Below are 27,992 nucleotides of genomic sequence, written 5' to 3'. Positions count from 1 at the left end.
TTCTAAACTACTGAACTTTTTCTGTGACCTCTATATATTCCTTCTTGTTTAAATATTGCATTTCTCTTCTTACAGCCTTCAAGCTTTGCCACACCCCTTGCATTCCTCCAGTTTGTCTTTTCCAGCTTGCCTGTATTATGGTTTTAAAATCAAGATGTTTGGTTAGACAATTGTAAAATCTGAATGGCTTCTTCCTTATGTCCTTTTGTGATTCCAATTCTATACTCAGGGGTGAATGATCTGAGAATAGAGGCTCCATCACCATCACTTGTACTGGAGGCATTCTAAGTACCCATTCATCATTAACCAATGCTCTATCTATCTTGCTGAACACATGCCCGTTAGTCCATGTATATTACCTCCCTACTATATAAAGCTCTGAAAGGTTACTGTTAATCATATAATCTTTGAAGTCTTTGATTTCTGCCAATTGTACTTGAATCCCAATGGGTCTATCCTCTGGTGCCAATATTGAGTTAAAATCACTCATTATCAGCCATGGTTCCCTGATGTGTGTACTCAGCTGTTATCCTTTTTCCCATAGTAAACTCCTGGTAGCTATAGTGTGCAAGCCATACAGTGCTGTGAATTGAAACTTAACACCACTTTGTTGTATACCAACCATGCCATGTATACATTGAACTGATATTTCCATCCTTGTAAACTTTACTATACTAGGATTCCATACAACCCAAATTTTGCCTCTAAATTCAGTTGTAGCATTAGTGCACCACTCCCATCCTGGCATTATTTTATTGATAATACTTCCAGTTTTCTCTTCTCTAACTCTATGCTCAAAAATTGCTATAATATTTACTTTATTCCTCCTAAAAAAACAACCTCAGCTCCTTGTGTTTCACTTCTTGGTTGAATCCTCTAACATTCCAAGTAACTAGCATAATATATTAGGGGGTTCAGGTGGTACCTCATGCCTTGCATCCTCTATGTTTCCACTATGTTGCCCACTATGTTGCCCTGCTTCATATGTATTGTCTTCATTGTGTGTGTTGTCCTCATGTCTAGTGTGCTCAAGCTGCATTATCCTTTTCTTTGTTGCTTTACGCATCACAATTTGCCATTCTTCCTGATCGTGTGATTCAGTGATTCATTTGTAGTGGTAATCTGTTGATCATTTCCCTTATCCAGTTTTTTTCCCTCATTTGTTGTTGGCTTCCATTCATTTTTTTGTCCTTGACCCTGCCCTTTCTTTGGTGGTGGTGCTCCTGTTTTAGCTACACAAGAATGTCCCACCTGTAAACATTTTTGGGAGAAGACTAATTTCCACTCATACCTTATTTGTTGTTCGAGAATTCTTCCCTTTGGATCCTGAATCTTGATCACAGTTTGGAGTATCCTTGTTATATTTATTTCAACAAGTATTCTAGCAAATGAGATTCTACTTGTTTGCGTAGTACACTCATCTGCATATAAAGGTTTACCCAAGCTACTTCCTATTTTGTTGAGCACAACAGAATTCCAACAGTTAAGAGGCAAGTTCGGAAGTTTTACCCACAAAGGAATTGTAGTGAGTATTTCCTCTTAAAAGTTGAAATCCGAATCCCATGGCTTCATAATGACTGGTCTTCTCAGCAAGTAATGTGGTCCTGAACATAGCACTCTATCCCTTTCTTCCTCATTTGCAAACCTTACTACAAAATACCCATCAGCATGATACAATACCACTGGTTTACTAGAAAAATCCCCCCGACTCAGGATGAATCTCTCCATAGCTCCAATTGATGGTGTTGTACCCACCACATACACGACCACTGAAGGTTTCCATTTCACATCATCCTCAGCTAAGTCCTCAGCCTGTATCTCCACTACCTTCTCACCATCTACGATTATTGGAGCTATGTAAGTTAGATTCATACCTCTAGCAGCCATACGATTCGTAGCAAATAGGTTAGCCCATGGTTTCTCTGGTGTTTTTTCAGGCATACTCAACTTTATTGTAGATCTGTCCACCGCTACTGTTCCATTCATTTCATGCAATTGGTTGTTGCTGCCTCCAGTTCCTTTGTGTTGCGGTAGTTCCGACTAGTGTTCCCCTTTGTTCTTTCCTGATTTCTCCTCTGATATAGTGGTTACTCCTTCTGGTGTGGATGGAGCTGGTTCATACATCTGTTGTGTTGTCTGCGCTGATTTACTAGTGTTGCTAGTGTTAATACAATTTGTATTTTGGTATCTAATATCATTTGTGCTTTACTATGTTTAGGTGATCACACCTTCTTTTGTTGTTGTTACAGTCCTTGCATATATGTTTTGCACTGCTTTGCTAGTAGCTCTTATGTTTTCTTTTAATTATTACTTTGATTTACTTGAGCCGAAAATCTTCCAGAATCAACCTCTCTACTTCAAAAAGGTAGTAATAAGGCTTACGTACACTCTATCATCCCCACACCCTACTTTGTGAAATTTCACTGAATTTATTGTTGTTGTAAATGCCAATAGGTCGATATACATGATGGTCATCAGTACATTACATCCTCGTATTTTAATTTATTTGTCTAATTTTTATTTTTAATCTGTATAAAAGTGAATATTTTTTTTCCTAATTTCATATGATATGTTTAAAATTACAAGATTTTAAAGGTGCTTTATTACATTACACACACTTTTAGTTTAACAACATAAAATTCAAAAATCTTCTTTATTTTCTCAAATTTTGGGCCAAGACAATCTAAGACAAAAAAACATAAAATAGATGAAGGATTTTGCTTACATGACAAAATTAAGAAAGAAGATGTAGGGTAAGGTTGAAGTAGCCTCCATAGTGGATAAAAATGAAAAAGAAAATGAGATTGAAATAATTAGAACATGTGAAAAGAAATGAAAAAGGAAGGAGTATTTCAAAATATAAACTTTTTTGCAAGTACTCTCAAATATCTGTTATATAGAAAAGTTAATCACATATAAATATGACACCTTCTTCAATCATATATATCAGTCTTAATTGAAACATGTTTGGAGCTTTATGGCTTGTTAAGACTAATGTGTATATAAGAATCGATATATTTTAAATGATTAACTTATCTATCTAATGTAACCTTAAAGTAAGCGAAATATATTAAAATTTTAATGTGTATAGTATAAATAGTTGATCATATGTTTAGGTACTTAATTGGACCAAAAATGTCCAAAAAAAACAAAATAAAATATGACAGCTGTGGGATTTGAACCCACGCCCTTTCGGACCAGAGCCTAAATCTGGCGCCTTAGACCACTCGGCCAAACTGTCAAGTGGTTAGATTTTAACGTATTTCATTATATCTTTAAAAATATAGTTGACTTTCCTTATGTTATAATTGATATAGTAATCCTACCATTTTTGTTGATTGGATAAAATAATTCAAGAAATAGATAATACCTCAAATTATTCTGAAATTTTATCTCAAAATTACTATCTTTATTTCACATTCTAAAAAACCCTTTTAAAAATTTCAATTATAATTTAATATGATATTTTTCTCTAAGAATTGTAGCATGCAAGAAGAAAGAAATAGAAAATTGTTTTTGGGCACTGTCACACATTTGTGACGAGATAAGACTTGAGAGGGAGTTCTTCAAGATGGCTTAGTTAGTTTTGAGGGTGGACATCCACACATATTACTTGTGATCGATCCCCTCTCAATATCTTCTGAGTCGAGCCTGTCACATATAGTTTGTCTAGTGTAGTTTATATCTCATGTGTGATTTATAGGTTATTACACAATGGGGAGTTTACTCAGTGCACATAGAGTGTTCACCCGAAGGTTAAAGGTGTATGTAGGAGTGTACAAAATCGAACCAAAAATCGAACCAAACCGCAAACTGAGTCAAACCGGAAAAAAACTCGATTAGTGGTTTGGTTTGACTTGGTTTGGTATTGGAAAAAAAAACCCGACTATATTTGGGTTGGTTTTGTTTTAACTAAAAAAAAACTACCCGAGACCAAACCAACCCGACATGATATATGTAATTTTAAAATTTTATTTTATACATAAAAATATTTATTTTGATATAATTTTAAAATATTTCTTATACTATTTCATAGTTTTTATCTTTTACTATATTATTTCAAGTTTAAAACATAGAATTCAAAATGGTTCAATAAAGATTATAGTTCATAGATGTTGATAATTATAATAAAACTTAAATCAAAATCAAATTAATACTAATGCAAAAAGAAAATCAATTCAACACTAAGAATGACAATAATATTGAATATTTGTTCTTTAGTTTTACATTGGTTTAGACAATTAAAATACATAATCTAATTTTAATTTTCCTTAAATATTTAGTAATGTAACTAATACTTATTAAATTTATTTTAGCATGATTTAGTACTTTTAAATTATGATCATTTTCATTATGACTTTGCAATATTTATTTTATACGATGATTTCATTATTATTTTTTATTGAATATTTTAGTGTCATTAGTACTCATCTCATATTTTGCGACATTTTCTTAAGAAACACCTTAGATAATTGTATTTGGTTGGACTAAAGAAATATTTGGAGCACAAGTTAATTATATGTTTGTATGCAAACTTTACCGAAAAAATCTAAAAATTTGAAAAAATTCGAGGTTTATTAGTTTGGTTTGATTTAAAAATTTGACACAATGGTTCGGTTTGGTATTTGAAAAACCCGAACCAACCCGAGGTTGAAAAACCCAAAAAAATCCGAATTTTATTAGTTTGGTTTGGTTTATAAATTTAAAAATTTTACACAAATGGTTTGGTTTGATATTTGAAAAACCGGAACCAACCCGGTCATGTACACCCCTAGATGTATGTATAAATATGAAAAATACAATCATCTGACATCTCAAAAAAATCATTTTCTCTAACCTCTCAAATTATTGCTTGAATGATAAATACTCAAACTATATCTATAGATTTTTAATAAGATCTAAATTACAGTAATTTCAAAAAATTTATCTATATTAAATGATGATATAAAATCAGACCACCCGATAAAATTCTAACGATATGTCTTATTAGACCACAATAAACAAATTAAAAGACAAAGGCCCTATAAATATTTTAAGCTAAGGTTGCCCATATTTTTCATAAATAACGTGTCCTATTAGAAGTTTGCAACGTAGCCTTAGAACCTAATTCGTTATAAACTATTTGTAGTCACAAAACGCATGAAAGAGGAATATATTGTATATTTCTTACAAATATATTCTCCCATTTTCTCTTCACTTTCTTTGTAATATAATTGCCTAAAAGAAGTTGTTCTCCTTATCTATGCATAAAGGGATAATAAAGGTGGATATTTTGATAAATACAAAGTGAATTCCAAATAATTACTCCTTCCGACTGTCGTGTTTCGTTTCTTGAGAGTTAAACTATATTTCAATTCATAAATTTTGATATATGTATTTTTTTCACTTAACAGATATCAATGAATTATAATTATAGTACTTTTTTTTTATAGTTTCCAAATATTTAAATATAAATTTGAAAATGTTTAATTAATTAATTTAATCTAATTTAATTACGTATAAAAATAAAATAAAATGTGACAAGTATTACAAAGGAAGTGTAGATTCGTTGGTTCATTGTGTTTTATATATTGTACAAATTATTTCACATGTGTAAAATGATAATGGTAATGATAATAATCCGTACCAATTTGAAAACTTTACGGAATTATATGGTAGGATGTATTAAAAAAATAATACATGTATATATTAGTGATTATGATATTAGTCTGATATATGTCATTTATAAAATTTTCACTTTTTTTAATCCTTTAATTTGTTTGATAAAACTTTCAGCTTATATACAATTTATCAGATATGTATTAGTTATACTATACACTTTTAAGTAGTGAAAATTTTATAAATGACATATATCAGACTAATATTTTCAAGTGATGACAGTATAATAAAACTTTCAAGTTGTAACAATAAAAAATTTCAGGTTATAACATTTTACTAAAAAAAAAAAGATTTTTAAAATAATAGTAAAAAATGTTTTTTTGAAAACCATAAAAAGAAAAAAACGGATGTCATTAATTTGAATACATTAAGGATAATTAATAATGCCATAAATTTAGGGGATTCAAAACAAAATAGGAATATTTTTTTTCCTTTTTTTTACTCAATCAGTTAAAATTAATTCAAAAAAAAAAGAATATTTGTTTTCCTTGTTTAGCTGAAAGCAGTTAAAATTCGTTCAAACATATTTCTTTTCTTTTGTTGGAAGGTTTCTCTCTCTTCTCAATATTTTCTCTGTAAATTGTCTCTCTCAACTAATTCATATTCGTTTTTATTCAATAATCTTTGTTTTCTTGTAATGGACGGCTTCTTATTAGTATTAATAAAGCATGGTGGTAGATGAGATCCTTCAGGTTAGTGTTCTTTGCGATTTTTTATTTGTATTGTAATACAAATCAAACGTTAAAAAAATTATGAACAGTAATTCTGGAAAAAAATATATTCAGATTTTGTTTGTGTATAATAGTTTTAATTATGGCGTTTTTTATATGAATATTCACTTTTGAAATTACATAAAATTTGTTTGAAATTGGTAAAGATTTTGGTTTGAACATTCATTTTTTTTGTATGTTTCTGGTTAAAAAATTATATAAAATTTATTTGAATTTGGTATATTGGTTATACCATGATGGTACGATTTTAGAATTATATTTGAATGAATTTCGTATACTATTTGGCTAATAAATGACAATTAATAGTTAGAAGTGGTATTATTTTGGTTTTACAGTGGTATGACTCTGCTGTGAAAAAGTGACGACTTATGGCATGAAATATGTATAGTTTTGGCATGAAATAGGTATGAAAAGTGTGAATAATAATTGTATGAAATTTGAATAGTGATTTCAGTTTTTTTGTTGTGTATACTAATTTGAATTATGGCAATTTTTTTAAATGTATAATGTTATATTTTGGTATGATCATTGAATTTGTTCATTATTTGATCCATTTTTTATTTTTTGATATATTTCTGGTTAAAAAATAGATAATTTTTTATTTGGAATTTGTATACTAATTAATACTACCAGACATGTATGACAATCGATAATGTTTTTTGGTACGATTTCTGATTTGATTTGATTATTTTTTTTTGGCATTATATTGTAATGAATTTTGAGAATAATAATGTAATGAATTTGGTATAATGTTTGTCAAATAAATGACAATGAATATTTCTAAGTTGGAATTATTTTGGTATTCTAGTGGCATGATCCTGGTATGAATAATTGATAACTTTTGGCATGAAATAGGTAAGAAATGTAAATAAGAATTGTATGAAATTTGTATATTGATATAACATATGTGTTTTTACTTTTTGTATTCTGTAATTACATATGAATTGTTTAAAAATAACATATGTATTTTTACTTTTGTATGAGTTTTGTATGCATAAAAATGGTATGAAATTTGTGTACTGATATAACATATGTATACAAGTTATTTGTACTTTTGTATGATGTAATACTGACACAATAATCTATGATGAAACATGAAAATATGCAATTCGAAAAGTGTCGGAGCATAAATTATTGTCGCCTGGTTCAAAAAGAACTGTAGGGAGACCACAACTTGAACGTTGTAAATGGTTTGCTGATGTGAAATTCAAGAGGTCTAAGATTATGTGCAATACATGTCGTCGGAAGGAACACAACAGGAAGACATGTTCAAATTACCTTTCCGAAAAAATACATAATTTATTTTTATTTTGATTTGGTTGTTTTATTGTGGTAAACTCATGTTTTGATTTCTTTTGTCTTTTAAGTTAATGAATTATAATTTCAGAATGCTTATTATGTGTGCTAGTTAATCATTTGTGTAGTCAGTGTTTTTCAAAATGTATACTAAAAAAATAGGTAATGTTGGTATGCGATTGATATCGACTGGAAATATTAAGTCAAATCGTAGTATGAAATTGGTATACATTTGGTATCCAACTGACGTCCCAATGGTAGAATTGAAAAAAACAACATATAATTGAGATTTATCTGAAATAGCCAACGTAAAATTGGTTAATATTGTATTCAATTTGTATAAATTTAGTGTCGAATTGATATCCCATTGGAAAATTGAAAATCAACATGTAGTTGAGATTTCAACCAAATTAGACAACCTAAACAAGTTAATGTTGTATTCAATTGGTATCCAACATATATCTCACTTGAAAATGAAAAAAAAAACAAAATGTAACTGATATTTCAACGAAATTAGACAATCTAAAACAAGTTAATGCATATTATATATTGTTGTCAGAAATTGTAGCAAAAGAAATATACATCGCCTAAAAATCAAAGCATGTAATTAAAAGTCTAAACTGCAATAATTAATACAAGTTCTATATTTTCCTCTCTCTTCAATTTATAATCCGTATTTAAGTGTGATTTTTTTTTATCATATTTAGGCAAAAACTTAGGAACTCCTTATTAAAGATTTTATGATCTCATATTATCTATATATATCAACAAATTTCAGAATTAAATATACTTATTTCACCCACAAAATAGTATTTTAGATATAGAAAAACACACCAAAAACGAGTTCAAAATTTCAGTAACATGATTTTTTTTTCTCAAAAAATCAAGTTTCAGCTTAATTAAAATAAAAACCGAAATCAAATTTTCAAAATATAGAATTCTTAATTCTAAAAAAATCAGATTAAAAAAAAATAAAAAACAATATTCAAAATTTAAAATAAAAAAAAATTAAGAAAAGCAAAAAAGATAGATTAAAGAGAGAGAAAATTACATGTTACAATATTCGGTGATAAATTTATTTTTTTAAAAAAATTAAAGTCCCCAATATTTATCTTGGGAATAATAAAATAATCAAAATAAGAATCAACTAATTAGGAGAATATCAAGGGACATATTTATCTTGTCAATTATAAATTACTATATTTGTGGAAAAGATATTTTGAAAGTAATGTGAGGGTGGGATGTGGGTTAACATGTGATAAATTTAAAAATCTATTAAAAGGTGTAATAGATAATTACAAATTGATTCTCTCTCATTAATATTATTTCTCTCACCTATTAATTATATAATATATATTAGTTAATAATTAATTAATTTATAAATTAAAACTAATATGTTAATAATTGTAATTAAAATGTTATAAGTAGTAATATAAAAAAAGTAGATCTAAAAGTTGTAATATTAACCCTTAAATAGTTGTGTGGTGTGATTTTTCCTTTTAAGTATTATCAGGTGTATAAATAATACATAATAAATCATGATTTTTGCAATACCGCGATTAAGTAAGCATGGTTAAAAATAATATTGTCCTTAATTAACAAATCAAATTCAATAGATAAGAAATAATTCCAATATAATTAATTTCAAACATGAATACATCATTTATCTTGTTTGTAGTTAATTATATATAAGATCCATCCATCAAGCTCTTTTTAAAAGCTTATAAAAGCAAGTATTGTTGGAGAGGAATATCTTCACTTTTATACATCATTTGATTCAACAACTCACCATATATATACATTCATGAAAATCAATGAATATGACTTTTTCATCCAAATAACAAAAAGATACTTAATTAAAAATCAATATACATTATTTAAAGGGACACTTGTAACATGCATGGCCTCAAAACTAAGGACATGAACACTCAAAAAAGGTATTTCACCATTTGTAGATAGTTGGACTATTCTAAAAGGGGATTGAATTGCAATTTACATATTCATTTATTCTTTTTATATTAATTTAAATTTAATCCATTAAGCTTTCTTTCATTCACTTTACAAAAACCGCACAATATATAGCTGGAAGTCAAAAAGTGTAGATTAAAAAGCGCCTTCTAAACCACCTCATTCATTTAATAAAGAGAGGGGAAGGAGCTAATTTATTTGCATGATAAATTTATTAAGAAAAATAATAATTTAATTAGAATTAAATCGCGATGTTTATTTCAATTCATTTTTTTCCCGAATCTTATTCCATTTATGATCAAATTGCATTAAATACAAATTCTTTGCCCTTAAAGTTTAAATCATAAGCTTCTAATTACGAACAAAAGATTCTGATCATCCCACCACACCCTCGTTCGCGATGGATTGAATTAAAAGATGCATTATTAGATGTGTTGAGATATTTTGGGAGCCAAGGACAGGTGGTTTTTATTATTGGATACATGAATTCCAACTAGAAACCATGTAAGTAGTGTACTGTCTACATGTTTCATTTTTAATACAATGTAGAGTCATATATGTTACATTATTTCATTTATTTGTATTAGCTTATCTACTATATTTTGAATTGATTCAATTTGTTTGGAAGTACAATACAAATGAGTGCTAACTTATAATATTTCTCATATAATTTTTTAATATATCTAAATTTAAAATTTAAAATATTAAACTAATCTATTTAAATTTAACTTTAAATACTAATTAAATTAACTCTCATAAAAATAAACATGAGTAATTTTCACGCAACAAACGATATATATCTATAAGTTCAAAGGGTAAAATGATAAGAAGAAAAATTCTCAAAAAAAAAAAAGGAGATGGTTCCCTATGGATGACAAGCGAGCACTATGAATAATTTAGTTCCAGGAACTTGAAAACATCAGATATTTTCTTGAAATGACCAATTAAATTATAGATAAACTTAAAAAAAATAAATGGAAGAACCTTGTTCTAAATACCAAGAATATTATTACCTAAAAATCCAAAGCATATGACCAATTCACTTAGGCCAATTACCTCCCTTTTTATCCATAAATTTAGTTATCCTAGCTAGCTACAATTAGTTGAATAACAATAACCATATACTATTATGATTTATTTAGCTTATTATGGGTATATAATTGTTCCTTTTGATGAATGAATTATTCCATATATATTGGTAAATCAATTAAAGTTTGGGTTCTTATTAATTCTTTTATTTTTATGTTTTTATCGATACCTAAGTGATACCGAATTTGGATAGCTTTTTTATGGTCGATTTCATCAATTTTAGTTGAAGCAATTTTTACGTGTTTATTACCAACTAATCTAACTTCTAAAACATATAATATTCTTGATCCTTCCTTCTACTAGGTCTGGACATTCTACCTTCTTTGAGCTAGTTTTTAGGTGTGAATTAGGCTTTATGTTTATCAGGATAATAATTGTTTCTTGGAAAAGAGCCGATATATCCCTTGTTTTAAAAGTGACTCATATATTTATTGCACAAATGACTCACATGTATCCCTACTCTTAAGCAACTGACTCACTTATACCCCTACTCTTACACAAATGACTCACATATACGACTACTCTTACAAAAATGGCTCACAATACCTTTTTCCTATAATAAGAAATTCAAATAATGATACAAAGAAGTCAAATAATAATTTAGACAAGTGAGAGTTACTCGGATTGTAAACACTCCTCACTTCCAACCTTAAGGATGTGAATTCTAGTCACCAAGGGAGCCAAAGCTGGGAGCTCTTGAGGGGAGGAATAAATAATAATAATAATAATAATAATAATAATAATAATAATAATAATAATAATAATAATAATAATTCATGTGTGAAAACGACCAAATATATCCCTATATGATTTTTTTAAAAGCAAGAAAATAATTTACAATTAATTTTTTCACTTCCATCAGATGAAAAGGGTATATGTGAGTCACTTTTGTAATGGTGAACCACTTTTATAATGGTAAGGATATATATGTGAGCCATATTTTTAACGAGAGGTATATCAGCTCTAAATGACAAACTTGAGGGGTTTATCATACCCTTTTCACATGTTTGTTTTGATAATAAAATTGTCCCACATTGATGAACGGATAGAATTTTGGACTTTTTATAAGGTTTGAACAATCCTCTTTCATTTAAGTTAATTTTTGAAGTGTAGGGTGGAAATATCTCAATCCATGAATATGCAAGCATCATATTCGACTTGGTCAATTCTTTTCCATTATTAGAACTAGATTTTGGGGTGTCAATTAGACCTTCACAATTAGAGAGGGGATTAATCAAATTTCAAAGATAATTAAAAATGAAAAAAGAAATAATTTGAGTTTAACCTAACTAGGTTCTCTATATATATATATATCAAACCAAAGTAGTGCTTCTTAATTATTCCAACTAAAAGAATAAGTCGGTACATTAAAGCTTTAGTTATGTGTAAGGTTCGAAGAAGGCCGAATCACAAGGACTTATATGCAACTTTATCTTATGTTTTATAAAAAGATATTTTCACAACTTGAACTTCGTGACTTTAAAAAAAAAAACTGAACAAAGAAAGAGTGAGACCAAAGATTAGATTCTATAAAATGCATGGAAGATATTTAATATATCACAGTACCAAAACACTAGTCCACTTGAACATGTAAAGGGCATATATATCATTGGTGAACTTTGTGGCTGCAGTTGCTTTATAAAGTAAAAATCTGAAAGAAATGGCCATTTAGGTGTGTTTAATTAATAGGAAGGAAAATATTTTTCACCAAAAAAATGACTTTTTTTGAATATTAATTTTTTAAGCAAGAAAATAGAAGATATTATCTCTAAAATATTTTATATAATCCTGATAAACACATATAACGGGGGTGGGGTGGAGGGTAAGAGCTAGTGTGGGGTATATCATACTAAAATCAGGAATTTACGACGAATAAATTTTGTAGATGATAAATTGCAAAATTAAAATTCGCCATTAATTTTATTTAGCGACGAATTATTTTAAAGTTTTATTAGCTATGAGCATTTATCGATAAAGTTTGCTGTTAATTTTTATTTTTTTATTTTTGTTGTGGGTAGAGTGGATGGGGGCTATGAGGGTGAGGGAAGAAACAATAAATTTTGAATGTCACTTATGAAATTTGTTTTTTCTACTTTCATTAAGAAAGTCATTTTTCTCCGTTTTCCTCTGTACCAAACACACCCTTATCAATAGAATATATATATATATATATATATATATATATATATATATTTTTGCAATTAATCTTGTTAAGTATATCAAATTGTTCTTTCTTTAATAACTTAAGTTTATATAGACCAGACAATCACATATTTACATATAATATTATTTAGATCAGAGAGAAGTCTTGCATTTAAATTTCAATACTATCCATTATTAGTAAAAAGATATATGTGCTTGATCCATTAAAAAAAATTAGACATGCACACAAAGAGCATAATGAATATATAATTAAGTATATAAAAATATATTCTTTTTGACACTTACTCAATGTTCAATATCCATGTTAGAATTTTAATTAATTTAGATTTACGCTGCATAAAGACCTATTTAAAGAAAAGCATTATCTAATATGATTATTTTTTACATTCACCACTCAAACACGAAATATTTATTTAAGGGCGAAAAAATTATATCTATCTTACCACAACCTTAGTTAGCGTTGGAGTCGATACAAATGACACTTGACAGAATCTTATGCTCACTTTCCATAACCTCTGGTCTCTTTTTTCCACTACATTTTTAATAATACGAGTAACAGGTATCAAATGGACAGGTTGAGATGATTTTGAGCAGATCAAAATCGATTAATTTAATCAATAAAAAGATATTGACCCACTCAAATATTTCTTGATGAATTGAAATGGTTGCGCTAAAATGGGTCGAAATGTAGATCATAAACTAAAATTTCGCTCAATTTTTACTAAATTTTAATTATTTTATTTGAATTTTTTTGTATCTTGTAAAAAAAAATTCATTATGACTATATATTAGTTAAGAATATAACAAGGGGTTTGTCAAGGCACTAAAAAGATACTTTGATCTAAACGAATACTTTTAAGGAACATAAAGAGACATGGTGGTGTCACTAATAGTATTACTATAATTAAGAAGAAGAATATTGATTAATTAAACAATTCTGGACTCTTCTTACTTTTATTATTTTATATATTTAATTGAGTCAACTTAGAATCAATTCATCCTAGATCAGAGAAATTGCTCGAATGATAAGCATTTGTCACTTTCAAATCTAAGATTATAAATTCGAGTCACCAAGAAAATAAAAGGATGAAAATTCCTAAAGAATGATTGTAAAAAAAAAACAGTTTGCCATCCTATTATTTATATACCAATCTTTTTTTTTGGTTTATTAAATACCAAACAAATGCTTTGTGACCTAAAATATTCTAAATATTAATCCAATTATACATTGAATATGAAATTAAGTAGTATTTATAACAAATTTTAAATTGCATTCGTGAGCCAAAATAAAGCATGAGTTGACTTAAGTAGACAATTAGTACAATCTTTTTAATAGAGGAAACTTTAGACATAATATTTACTAAACTTTTGATTTGTGTGTGGAAATAATTTTTTTTAAAAGTCCACCGTCCATAACTTTAGTTCAATATACTAATTAATGCATGATTATACGAGGTATATATATAATATTACCAAAAGATTCTATTCTTTTCTTCATAGTAAGAAAATATTATTAAGATAAGTTGATCACCAGAGCATCACTAACAAAAGTTGATATTAAGTCCCCTACATTTTTAAAATGTATAAAATTGGAAGTAATCGTAAGCGAGGAAGGAAAAGAAAAAGCAAAAAGTTTTATGTGTCTATGTTTTACATTCGTGAAGCACTTTACTCGCTAAAGAAGACATTCAATTACTAACTTTTCGATGTTGAATGAAAGAGGCTTTAAACGTTTATCAACGTCAATACACTGATAGTGGGAACATAATGGAAAGCGAGGCTCCAAACCCTTCTTCGTGGACTTTAGAAATCGAAACCGGACCAAACTCGCACACAAGCATGCTACCAAGCAGGAGCAAAAAAAGGAATATGTTGAATTGGGACATAAAACCATCATAAGTCAGTCAACAAACAAATGAGCTTGATCGAAATATTTTTAATATAATTTTATAAATTTGTAACTTATTTATAAAGAGTGAAGCACTTCACTCGCTTAAGAAGACATACACATTTAATTACTAGCTTTTTGATGTTGAAGGAAAGAGTTTTTAACCTTCATCAACGCCAACACAATGACATGGGGAGCAACATGGAAAACGAGACTCCATACCCTTCTCCATGGACCTTAGATATTGAAACTGCACCAAACTCACACACAAGCTTGCTATCAAGTAGGAGCAAAAAAAGAATATATTGAATTGGGACAGGAAATCATCATAAGCCAGTCAACAAGCAAAAAAAGTTTAACCCGAATACTTTAATATAATTTTATAAATTTGTAACTTATCCATAAAGACTCATGAGGGAGCAAATTTCTCATGATTTAGAATATGCTCCATTCCACCTTTAGATAAAGTTATTGTTTTGCTTGATCCTTAAGCCATTTTCATCGTCTAGCCATCACTTCCTTCTCACTTTACCTAATTTGTACTAATGTTTTATTTACTTATATAGTTTGCATTCCTTTAAATGTTCTTTTGGGTGGAAAAATTAAAGAATATTCAAAAATGGGGAAAATAATAAGTAAATAGTTATATAATATCTCACACTTATTTTTTTGAAATCGAATTTATATCGAGTGGTGCGTAAGTTCTTCAAGGGTGTTTGACATAATTTATTGGGCGTTGGTGCTATCCAATTTTTTTCTGACATAATCGGTTAATATGATTATTGTTAACAAAATTGATTGATCACTCTGTTGAGTTTATGGAAATTTCGAGAGGATAAAAATTATGAATAGTTTATAAGTATTTTTACTTTGAATCTTGATCTTCCGATAGATCAATCTAATTTCATTGACTGCTAGGCGACATTCTTGATATGCAATTACAAGTATTCATAACATGGTTGGTAAATTGAAGAAAAGATGGTAAGTAATTAACCTATTGGGACAATCAAATTTAATTTATAAAATAAATTTACACATTCTATATATAAAACTTGAATATATAATTATCAAGGAAAAAAACACTAGAGAGTAAACGATAAATAACATAGTTGAACTATCACTATTTCGTGAGTTTCACAACCTAACTAATAGATGTTTCCTTTTCTATTTGAATTATCATCACCTATGTATTAAAACACACTTTAAAACTGATTAGATCAATTGTCAGTTGTTCCATTTTCCTACCTACATAAATAATGACAATTCAGGTAAAAAAAAAAAAAGGAACATCTAATAGTTAAAATCTGAAGCTTGCATAAATAATAATTCAGATGAATTTTCGATTAATATCAAAAACTAAATAAAAGGGGTTTATTTTTTTTCATGAGGGTCCCTTGCACAAGATTCCATTAGGCATTTTGGAGTCCTATAAATACCCTGACAATCCCCTGCCATTTTTATTCGCATTCACAACATCAACCAAAAACATCCCACACTCCAATATTCCAATAATTCTATCCTCAACACATCTATATTCTTCTCATATCGCTTAATTACTAGACTGTGTAATCATTAGACTACAACGAAGATGTCAATAGTTAGAATGAAAGAAATGGCAACACCACAATTGAGTAAATCACCAACACCACCATTGCCTAAGACAAAGGGCATAGTGTCAATTCTTGGATCAGATACTCAAAGATGCAAATCAAATGCAACCTCTATTAGAAGAACATTTTCAGCTGATATGTCATCCAAACAATGGCTTACACAAAATGGTTTCTTCTCTCCAATCAAAAAGATTGCTTCATCTAAAGATCTTGCTCTTTCAACCTCCTATGAGGAGGAAGAAGAAGAAGAGGAGCTCGAAAGGCGAAAAATATCGTTTAATGTTTGGAGTTCAATTTTGTCACAAAAGAAAAATGATGATCTTCAAATTCCATATATTCACCCTCTTGTTAAAAGATCAACAAGTTCTTTGAGTGAAAAAAGTCTTGAAATTTGTACTGAAAATATTGGATCAGAGAATGGTTCTGATGGTTTTTCCTCCTACACTCCTTCTGAGAATGGAGATGTAGACGAGGAAAAACACGATCATCACCACTATCACCATCACCACCAATATTGCTCGCGATTCATTGAGGAATTGCGAGTAGTAAAGTATAATAATAGCAAGAGATCATCATCATATTTTCCTCCTCCAATTACTTCCTTGGCTAGAGGTGACAACAAGCCTTCTATTCAAATGCAATCTCGACGCCAAGATGGTAGATTGATTCTTGAAGCTGTTTTTATTCCTCCTCGAAATCATTTCCATGCCCATCGCCTTGATGGTCGTCTTCTTCTAACCTTAGTTGATAATAGTATTTCCACTTCATCATTAGAACAAGAGATGGAGGATTATGGTGAAGAATTTGATGAATTTTTCGAAGATACTGATGATCATACACCTCAAAACGATTATATAAGTGATGATTGTCTTGAAGAAGAAGAAGAAAATGAGATCATTGTGATGGAACAGAATCCAAGATTGTCAAGTGGGGTAATAAATATGATGAGGTTGTTAGATTCTCCTATCGAAATAAGGGAAAAGTCAATTCAATTCCCCATGGAAACAAAATTTCCCAAATTCTCCCTCGAACTGAAAGATCATTTGGGGCTAGGAAACAAGACTTGTGTAACATGGTCTAACAAGTTCAATAAAATTGTCAACTTGACAGGTTCTGTGGATTCAACTGAACTAACTGATCAGGAGGTAAGTCAGATAATCTCAGTTCCTCAGTCGACCACGGCCTCTTTCAATGCCTATGAGTACTTTTGGAGGAAGAAGCCTACAATAGCAAGCATTGTCAACACTCCCACAATTGCACAAGAATGCAACAACTATACCACTAAGCAAGTTGTTGTTGCATCAAATAGTACTACTCCCAATGCCAAGGGTACAACAAAATTAGCAGCATATATAAATTATTTGGTACCTTTGCAAAGTGGATGCAAAGAGCCAAAAAGGTCTTTACTAATTTGGGAGCCTTACTGTATTGCTACCTCTTGATGATCACCAAATTTTTTATCAAGTCCTAATTCAACTAATTAACAATAAAATAATAAATATATAAAACTATATAATATGTATTATTATTAAGATTTTTATTTTCCTTTCTGAGTCATGACTAGTTTTTTACTCTTTTGTCAAAAAAGAGTTTTGTGTAGCCACATAACAAAGAGAGAGATCCTTGTTTTATATACAATCATCCAATTTTGTATACACTCTTACTTCCTTTATTTAAAATATAGCTATCTGCTATTTAAAATCAACTGACTTGACTAATCGTGTTGCATAAGACTCAGTAAAGGAATAACGCTACCTAGTTAACCTATCTTTGTGAGATAATGATGATGTTAGTACTTAGTTATTAGACAAAAGATATGGTGACCTATCAATTTGGTGGTGGATCTAGCCTATAATGTACGGGTTCACGAGAATTTAGTAGTTTTTGTCTAGCCTAAACCGTTTATGGACCAATAATTTTTAAGTAGGTTATTAATTTGTGTATTTATTAACAAGTTTTTACACGGATCGTCTCTACTTCAAATGGTTTTAATTTTTGTCCCTTAATACTCACCTTTTTTTTTTGGATCAAATTATCCATATCTATGACCTAATTCACTTGATATAAGTTTAGAGAGCTTTTGTCTTGTCCTATATAAGTTTGGATAGAATTAAGTTGTGGCATAAGTTGTGTAGTATTTCTATATATGACTAATTTTCTCAATATAAATTTAGAAAACTTTTGCCTCACTCGACATAAGTTATATAGCAATATGATATAACTTGTGAAATATTATGCCGTGAAAGTATAAATTTATGCTCCAGGAAAAATAATATATGGAATTGGATATTGAGTAGGCACAATTTGATAGTAGAGAATCAATCCTATCATGCTATTGTAGAATATGGCAGAAATGGACATCGTACGGAAGGGGTGACGTGTTAGCGGCGGAACTAGCAACGATCGAGGAGTTTATTCGAATATCTTCGATAAAAAATTATATTTTACATATAATAGATGTTGAGCTCTGATCACTTCTTATATTTATTTTTTTATATTTCAAACTCCTTTAATAAAATTCTTGACTTAGTACCGCCAGATGTCGAATTAAAGTTTCAATATCATGATTTCGATATTATTATATTTCTTTTAAAATAAAGTCTAGAAAAGTAGTATATAATTTAAGGAGCCCACAAAATGGTTAAATAAATGATATTTACTAGTTTTGATTTTCAAAGAACATATTTTTTTTCTTCCTATACTTGCCAAAAAGAAGAAGAAGAAAATATTCCCTATATTTCAATTTATGTGGCACTTTTTATTTTTTGAGAGTCAAACAACATAAGTTTGACCAGAAATTTGAGCATGGAATTTTCAATTTTCTTAAAAAGAAATTTATATATTTATAAACTACGTAAAAAGTACTATAAATCATAATATTTGACAATTCAAATTATTAAAAAGATATATGAAAAATTTACGATAAAAAATAGACTTGTTTGAATCTCGAAATCCGAAAAATGTCATATAAATTGAGAACAACCCTTTTTCTTTCTTTTTTTTTGGTATTACAGAGTTTAGTATGTTTAGCCACTTCAAGAAAAATGTCAATTTGATCTTTTTGATCATGATGAATCATCATGAGGTGACAGTGCAATAAGGCTCCCAAATTAGTAAAGACATCTTTGGCTCTTTGCATCCTCTTTGCAAAGGTACCAAATAATTCATATATGCTGCTACTTTTGTTGTACTCTTGGCATTGGGAGTAATACTATTGGATGTAACAACAACTTGCATAGTGGTATAGTTGTTGCATTCTTTTGCAATTGTAGGATTCTTCCTCCAAAAATACTCATAGGCATTGAAAGAGGCCGCGGTCGCCAGTGTTAGTTGAGTTGGGAGTGATTGAGGTGCTGAGGTTATTTGACTTAGTTCCTTAGTCAGGTCAGTTGAATCAACAGTATCGGTCAAGTTGACAACTTTATTGAACTTGTGAGACCATGTTACAAGATTCTTGTTTCCTAGCCCCAAATGATTTTTCAGTTCAGAGGAGAATTTGGTTAATTTTGTGTCCATTGGAAATTGAATTGACTTTTCCCTTATTTCGACCTGAGAATCTAACAAATTCATCATCAGGGTTGATGTCTTCATATTTATCACCCCACTTGACAATTTTGGCTTTTGCTCCATAATCAATTGAGGTGTATGATCATCAATATCGTCGAAAATATGATCAAATTCTTCACCATAATCCTCCATCTCTTGTTCTAATGATGAAGTGGAAGTTCTATTATCAACTAAGGTGAGAAGAAGACGACCATCAAGGCGATGGGCATGGAAATGATTTCGAGGAGGAATAGAAACAGCTTCAAGAATCAATCTACCATCTTGACGTCGAGATTGCATTTGAATAGAAGGCTTGTTGTCACCTCTAGCCAAGGAAGTAATTGGTGGAGGATAAGATGATGATGATCTCTTGCTATTATTATACTTTACCACTCGCAATTCCTCAATGAATTGCGAGCAGTATTGGTGGTGGTGGTGGTGGTGGTGATGGTGGTAATGATAGTGTTTTTCCTCATCTACATCTCCATTCTCAGAAGGAGTGTAGGAGGAAAAACCATCAGAACCATTCTCTGATCCAAGATTTTCAGTACAAATTTCAAGACTTTTTTCACTCAAAGAACTCGTTGATCTTTTAACATGAGGGTGAATATATGGAGTTTGAAGATCATCATTTTTCTTTTGTGACAAAATTGAACTCCAAACATCAAATGATGTTTTTCGTCTTTTGAACTCCTCCTCCTCCTCTTCTTCTTCTTCTTCTTCCTCAGAGGAGGTTGAAAGAGCAAGATCTTTAGATGAAGCAATCTTTTTGATTGAAGAGAAGAAACCATTTTGTGTAAGCCATTGTTTGGATGACATATCAGCTGAAAATGTTCTTCTAATAGAGGTTGCATTTGATTTGCCTCTTTGAGTATCTGACCCAAGAATTGACACTATGCCCTTTGTCTTAGGCATTAGTGGTGTTGGTGATTTACTCAATTGTGGTGTTGCCATTTCTTCCATTCTAGCTATTGACATCTTCGTCGTAGTCTGGTAATTACACAATCTAGTAATTACGCGATATGAGAAGAATATAGATTTGTTTGAGGATAGAATTATTGGTATATTGGAGTATGGGATGTTTTTGGTTGATGTTGTGAATGCAAATAAAGAAGGCAGGGGATTGACAGTGTATTTGTAGGACTCCAAAATGCCTAATAGAATCTTATGCAAGGGCCCACCATGAAAAAAAATAACTTTTATTTAGTTTTGTGATAATGGTCAAAAATTTATATGAAGTTTCATTTGTTCGTGAGTTTCATATTTTAACGATTAGTTATTCCTTTTTCTAACGTGAACTATCATTATATTTGTATTAAAAACAACTAGCTGAGTAAATGATAATAATTTAGGTAGAACAAAGAAATAACTAATAGTTGATCTAATCAATTTCGTGGTGTATTTTAATATATTCATCTTCCTACCAACAAAATAATGAAATTACCAAACAAAATTGTAATATAAGGATTATTAATATTCTAGTTTGAGATATTCTAAAGTCTTTACCCTTAATTACTATTTCCATCCATGAATATTTGATTCTTAATTCCACCCAAAAAAAACATTTCATCGAATGCAAAATATATATTCCTTATGTTTTAATTTATTCGTCATACTTTATCTTTTAGTCATTTTTAGAAGTAATATTCTTAAGCAACTTTTTTAATTCCAACTTTTCATCTATAGCATGTTTAAGATCACAACATTAATAGACATTTTGGTATATTTCACACATCTTTAGTTTAAGACTATAGATTTGAAAGTCCCCTTTATTTTTCTAAACTTCACACCAAATCAAAAACCAGACATATAAATTAAAACGAAACAAGATATTAGTATAAATTTGGAAAAATGATCTGAAAAATACTTCAACTATGACCGAAATTGTTGTTACGATACCAAACTTTATGGAGAACCTTTTACCCCTGCAATATTTAATAATGTATTTTAAAGGTATATATGTGCCCATGTGGGACATTACTCCCTCCATTCCATATTAATTTAATTTTTGAGGCATTTTTCATTTTTCAAATTAACTTAATTGTTCAGTTTTCAAGACTACATTTAGAGTGTTCTTCCAATTTTACCCTTCATTAGTTAGTATTGGAATTAGTGATTAATTAATATTTAGTTATTTTAATCATAAATTTGACAATAATTAATAAGGATAAAAATGGAAAACTATGTTCAATTTATGTCTTAATCTACTTTTCTTAAAGGGTGTGAAACACCTCAAAAATTAAATTAATATGGAATGGAGGGAGTACTATTTATAATGATGCAATATTTATGATGTCCACGTGGGCATATATATATACCTTTAAAATACACTATTAAATAATGCAGAGGGGTAAAAGGTTATTTTTTCAAAGTTTGATATTGTTATAGCAATTTCAATCAAAGTTCGAATTTCAGACTTTTTTCCTTATAAATTTAGGTAATGTGAGAAGGAAGTGATGTGTGGACGACCAAGATGGCTTAAGGAACAAGCAAAGCTTACCTTCAAAAGAATCATCACTATTTATTTATACTATCCATCAGTGTTTTAAAAGGTGTAGTGCGAAAAAAATAATACTTTATCCAACATGGAATGAAGCATATTCCAAATAATGAGAAATTGGTTCCCTCATGAGTCTTTATTAATAAGTTACAATTACAAATTTATAAAATAGTATTAAATACATCAAAAACATGTATAAAAACTTGGGAAAAGGGTCAAAAATGCCCTTTAACTATGTGAAAGGAACAAAAATGCCCCCTGTTTATAGTTTGGCTCAAAAATGCCCTTACCGTCAATACTTTGGTCCAGAAATGCCCATATAGTTACAAAATGGGTCAAAAATGCCCTTTTCCGAATAAATATTATTTTTTTCTTTTTAAACACACCTTCTTCCTAATTAAAATATTATTAAAGAACACTATTCTTGTTTTCTTTTTTGTAAAATCACTTTAACAAATAAAAATGTAGGAAATATTTTTTTTCTTCTTAATCTCATTATATCAATTAAAATAGATTAACTTCATGTACCATTTGGACATATAAGTTAGCTGTTTGTTGTGATTATCTTTTTTATTTTTTGATAGGACATAGTTAGCCTAAGCAGAGATGACTATACTCGCAAACCAGAGGATTTACTAAGTAAGGGTATGTATGGACCACCTTCAAGATAATAGGTCAAACAAAAAAATGGCAAGACAAAAATAGCATGCACTACCAGATGAGCATCCACGGGTGGTGGGTAATTTCCATCAATTGTGTCTATCCAGCTAAATATTAGGTTGTGGTAACCATAAGATTTTCCTGCCATGCTTCGTGCATATTCCCAAGCAGCAGTCTCGTTAAACTTGGCTCGGAGATCAGGGTGCAAAGGCAGCACTGCAATATGTGGATTGGTGTCAGCACTGCACCATTCTTTTGACCCTTTTCCCTATATTATATGTCCAAATGGTACATGAAGTTATTCTATTTTAATTGATATAATGAGATTAAGAAGAAAAAAAATATTTCCTACATTTTTATTTGTTAAAGTGATTTTACAAAAAAGCAAACAAGAATAGTGTTCTTTAATAATATTTTAATTAGGAAGAAGGTGTGTTTAAAAAGAAAAAAAAATATTTATTCGGAAAAGGGCATTTTTGACCCATTTTGTAACTATACGGGCATTTCTTGACCAAAGTATTGACGGTAAGGGCATTTTTGAGCCAAACTATAAACGGGGGGCATTTTTGTTCCTTTCACATAGTTAAAGGGCATTTTTGACCCTTTTCCCTAAAAACTTTAAAGACTTTTAAGAAGTTGTTTAGAAAATACACCTAAAATAAGTTATAATTTTAAAAAAAAAAGTTATTTCAAGACTTTTAAGAAGTTGTTTGCAAGTTGTCTACTTAAATTACTTGCAAATAATTGCTTAATTTGCAAGCCTCTTTTGGAAACGTTATGCAAGCTGGTATTAAATAGATATCCATAATTTTATGTGTACGTAACAATATTTTTTATGATGAAGAAAAGAATAGAATTTTTTTAGTATTATATATATACCTAGTATAATCATGTATTAATTAATATATTTGAACTAAAGTTATGGACGGTGGACTTTTAAAAAAAAAACAATTATTTCCATAAGCAAATCAAAAGTTTAATTAGCAAATATTATATGTCTAAAGTTTCCTATGTTAACTTAGGTCAACTCATGCTTTAATTTGGCTCACGAATGCAATTTAAATATTGTTATAAATACTACTTAATTGCATAATCCAATGTATATAAATATTTAGAATATTTTAGGTCACAAAGCATATGTTTATATTTAATTAACCAAAATTAAAAGGATTGGTGGTATCCATGACAGAAGGATGAATTGATTCTGAGTTGACTCAATTAAATATATAAAAGTTCAGAATTGTTTAATTAATCAATATTATAATTCTTTTTATAAGACCATTAGTGACACCATCATGTCTCTTTAATTATCATTATTCATTAAAGTATTTGTTTGTTTGGATTAAAGTATCTTTTTAGTGCCTTGACAATCCTATTGTCCTAATTTTATTCTTAACTAATATACATAAATTAAAGGTATCACCAAAGTCAATAAATTGTTGACCGTCCAGTGTAAAGAATGCAACCTAAAATGATATTCCCTTTGTCCCAATTTACGTGTCACTTTTCAAATTTCGAGATTACAACAACTCTATCTTTGACCTTAAATTTTTCATACATCTTTTAAGTATTTTGAATTGTCAATTATTGTGACTTATAGTACTTTTTACGTAGTTTATAAATATATAAATTTAATTTTTTGAATATTTTGTGCGTAAATTGTTGATTATACTTAAACTATTTGACTCTCGAAAAATAAAAAAGTGTCACATAAATGGAACAGAGAGAGTAATAATTATGTCTTAATTTTGAATAATCTGATATCGATTATAAAAATTCTTAGTAATAATTATTCTTGAAAAGTACAAACATTTATATAGAGTAAATATTATTTAATAAAAAGAAACTATATCTTAGAATACAAGTAAATAAAATTTTAAAAAATAATATTTTTTTAATAGAGATATAAAAAAGAAACCTAACAAAATAATTTAAGACGAAAAGAATATTTAAATAAAAAAAAATGTACTGAAAAATCGAGACCATAGGCTATGGAAAAGGAGCATAAGGTTCTGTGAATATCTTGGACTGTGATTCCCCACAGGCACTCAACACTAGAAAATGGATAAATAGTTCTGTTTATGTATTCGATAAAATTCAGTAATTTTAATGTATATTTTATATTTATGATAAAAAATATATATATTTATATATATAGTTTAATAAAAAATTACATATTTTTAAATTTAAAAAATCTTATAAACTCAATATTTCCATTTCGTTTTGCTAGTTTATATATATATATATATATATATATATATATCATCAATATTTTTATAAATTACCAATTCAATTTAATCGATTGTAACAAGTTATATTACAACATTTATATATTACAACATTTTTTTTTAAAAAAAAAAAAATATATATATATATATATATATATATATTACTAAAAGAACTTTATATTAGTGGTGCATAAAATGAAACCCTCCCTTTTTATTTTTTTTTATCAAACTCTTTATAAATTTATGTTATTTGAATTTCATTGAGTGGCAGATTAATTTAGAATACCTAAATCAGAATTGAAGTATACGATTTTTTTTCATCTATAAATTTATGTACTTAATTATGTATTCATGATCATGTACGTAGGTTCGATTATGTGTTCTATGTAATTCTTTTTTCATGGATCAAACACTTGTATTTTTATTTTTATAATGGATAATAGGAAGATATAAACGCAAGAGGTTTATCTGTTCCAAAACAATATTAAAGTGTAATATCCTCTCATTTAACAATATTTAATTTAAAAATTCCATTATTAATGTGTTTAAATTTGTATGTGATATTATAAAAACAAAATATATATTCTATGAAAAAAGAATGTTCCCTTTCATCATTATTTATAAAGCAATTACACCCACAAATTAAAGTTCACCAATGATTTGCCCTTTACATGTTTAAATGGACTAGTCTTTTGGTACTATTGACATATTTGGACTATCCTAGGCTTGTAATCGTCTCAAATTATCAATCAAATGACAGTCTAATATACGAAATTTTGTTATCATTACGTTCAAGATCGTTCAAGTCTTTAGCTATATTTATATAAAGTTTTGATTATTAATACTCATATTAATTAATATCGTTATATATATATATATATATATATATATATATATATATATATATATCGACTATTATATTATTGCCGCTAAATATTATCACAAAATTCATTATTTATATTAGTGTTATGTAGTTGTTGTTCAAATTAAATGTTGCTAAGACAGCTAAATTATGGATAAAAGGGAATATTGGCCCAAGTGAGTTGGTCATATGCTTTGGATTTTTTTTGGTGATATTCTTGGTATTTGGAACAAGGTTCTTCCATTTTCTGTCTGTTTTTATTTTTTTTAATTAAGTTTCTCTATAATTTGATTTGTCATTCCAAAAAGAAAAATGTCTGTTGTTTTCAAGTTTCTAGAACTGAATTTATCATAATGCTAGCTTGTCAATTCCAAAGAGAATCCATAATTGGTTTGTTTATTGCAAAAGAAAATTAATTGTTTTTAATTGGTGTCTGGTACTCGTATTGAAGTCCGACTAATTTGGATTTGTATCAAATAGGGCATTATTCAGGATGAAGATCTCCTTAGCAGGAATTTTTTACATACTCAAGACTCGAATCTGAGACATCTGATTAAAAGAGGAATAGTCTTATCCATTGTACCACATGCTTTGGTGGTAGTTATTGCAATATGACAACAAATGAAATCAAATATTCTTTCCATCTCATTTTAACGATCGTTTTTTTTTTATTATTTTCACATTTTTAAAAATAACATATAAGGTATAATTTATTATATTATTTTTATTTTAATAGAAGTAGATTAGTTTTTTATTTTTTAAATACTCCTTCATTTCATTTTTACTTGTTTATTATATTAAAAATAGTGTGCTCAAAATTTGTTACATTACCACTTGACCATGCTTCATTTAAATTTATATTAAATACTAATATACAAATAAAATATATTGTTTAGTAAATTCTGTTCTTTTTTTACGTTTGGAACATTACATGTTTGTTTTGAAAATATTGTTATGTTTATTTTTCCAAAATAATTTTTTAAAATGTCAGATATGTATTTAATGTTCTCTTCTTATAACTTGAAGCACACATGAGCTTTCTCTATTATTAATTATTAACAAATAAAAGTCTACAAGTACATCACTTTGTCAAAGAAGGTGAACTATTGATGTTTCACGAGTTCATCTAATTAGATAGTTCAAATTCTAAGTTTTAATTATAAAAAAAAAAGTCTATATTTTCCTCTTAAACAAATCTTACACGGTGTAAATCTAAATTAATTGAGATTTCAATACGAATATCGAATACTAATTAAAAAAAAACACCATATTCCTTGTGCTAAAGTAAAAGAGAAAATGATCTTCCACATAAATTGAATCAATTCAATGCATATAATTAATGTAATATAGATGGCATGTATATAGTATATATACTACTACATATGGTTGCCAGTTGGAATAGTATCCAATCATAACATGACTTGTCTTTGACAACCAAAACATCTCAAAGATCTAGTGTATCTTTTAATTCAATTCACCAAGAATCAACGTGTACGTGTGGTGGGATGATCGAGATTTTTTCATCTTTGACCGTAAAAAATTTTGGATTTGAACTTTGAAAATAATGAACTTTTTCAATCAAGAGTAAATCAGAAAAAAAAAATGATTGGAATAAAAGAAATCAGTAAAAAAAGTAGTACTCCTTTTAATTATAAATTTATTTAGGATGAATCTAAATTAGTCAGTTAATTTGAAATATCATATAGTTAAAATGAAATAAAATTATATCTATCTAATAAACCCCTAGCTAGGAAAGGTCTTACAAAAGGGGGGAAAACACAGAATGAATAAAT

General features: G+C 28.6%; 2 protein-coding genes and 1 non-coding gene across 3 annotated transcripts; 1 reads left to right on the top strand and 2 right to left on the bottom strand.

Moving 5' to 3' along the window:
• Nucleotides 1-3,161: 3,161 nt before the first annotated feature.
• TRNAL-UAG (transfer RNA leucine (anticodon UAG)) lies at nt 3,162-3,241 on the bottom strand. The gene has a single exon. It is a non-coding gene; the product is annotated as a tRNA-Leu (tRNA).
• A 13,140-nt stretch (nt 3,242-16,381) lies between these two features.
• Nucleotides 16,382-17,880, top strand: LOC125817499 (protein FAF-like, chloroplastic). Its single transcript, XM_049497046.1, has one exon. It carries the CDS (start codon nt 16,382-16,384, stop codon nt 17,843-17,845), a length of 1,464 nt encoding a protein of 487 aa, XP_049353003.1. The 3' UTR covers nt 17,846-17,880.
• Nucleotides 17,881-19,481: 1,601 nt separating this feature from the next.
• Nucleotides 19,482-20,967, bottom strand: LOC125817510 (protein FAF-like, chloroplastic). Its single transcript, XM_049497056.1, has one exon. It carries the CDS (start codon nt 20,925-20,927, stop codon nt 19,482-19,484), a length of 1,446 nt encoding a protein of 481 aa, XP_049353013.1. The 5' UTR covers nt 20,928-20,967.
• Nucleotides 20,968-27,992: the final 7,025 nt, after the last annotated feature.

The sequence above is a fragment of the Solanum verrucosum genome, unplaced genomic scaffold (genome assembly GCF_900185275.1).
Source record: "Solanum verrucosum unplaced genomic scaffold, falcon-dt-bn FXZP01000434.1, whole genome shotgun sequence".
NCBI classification, from domain to species: domain Eukaryota; kingdom Viridiplantae; phylum Streptophyta; class Magnoliopsida; order Solanales; family Solanaceae; genus Solanum; species Solanum verrucosum.
The sequence above is the reverse complement of the archived record's forward strand: the minus strand, read 5'-3'. Positions and strand labels throughout refer to the sequence as shown.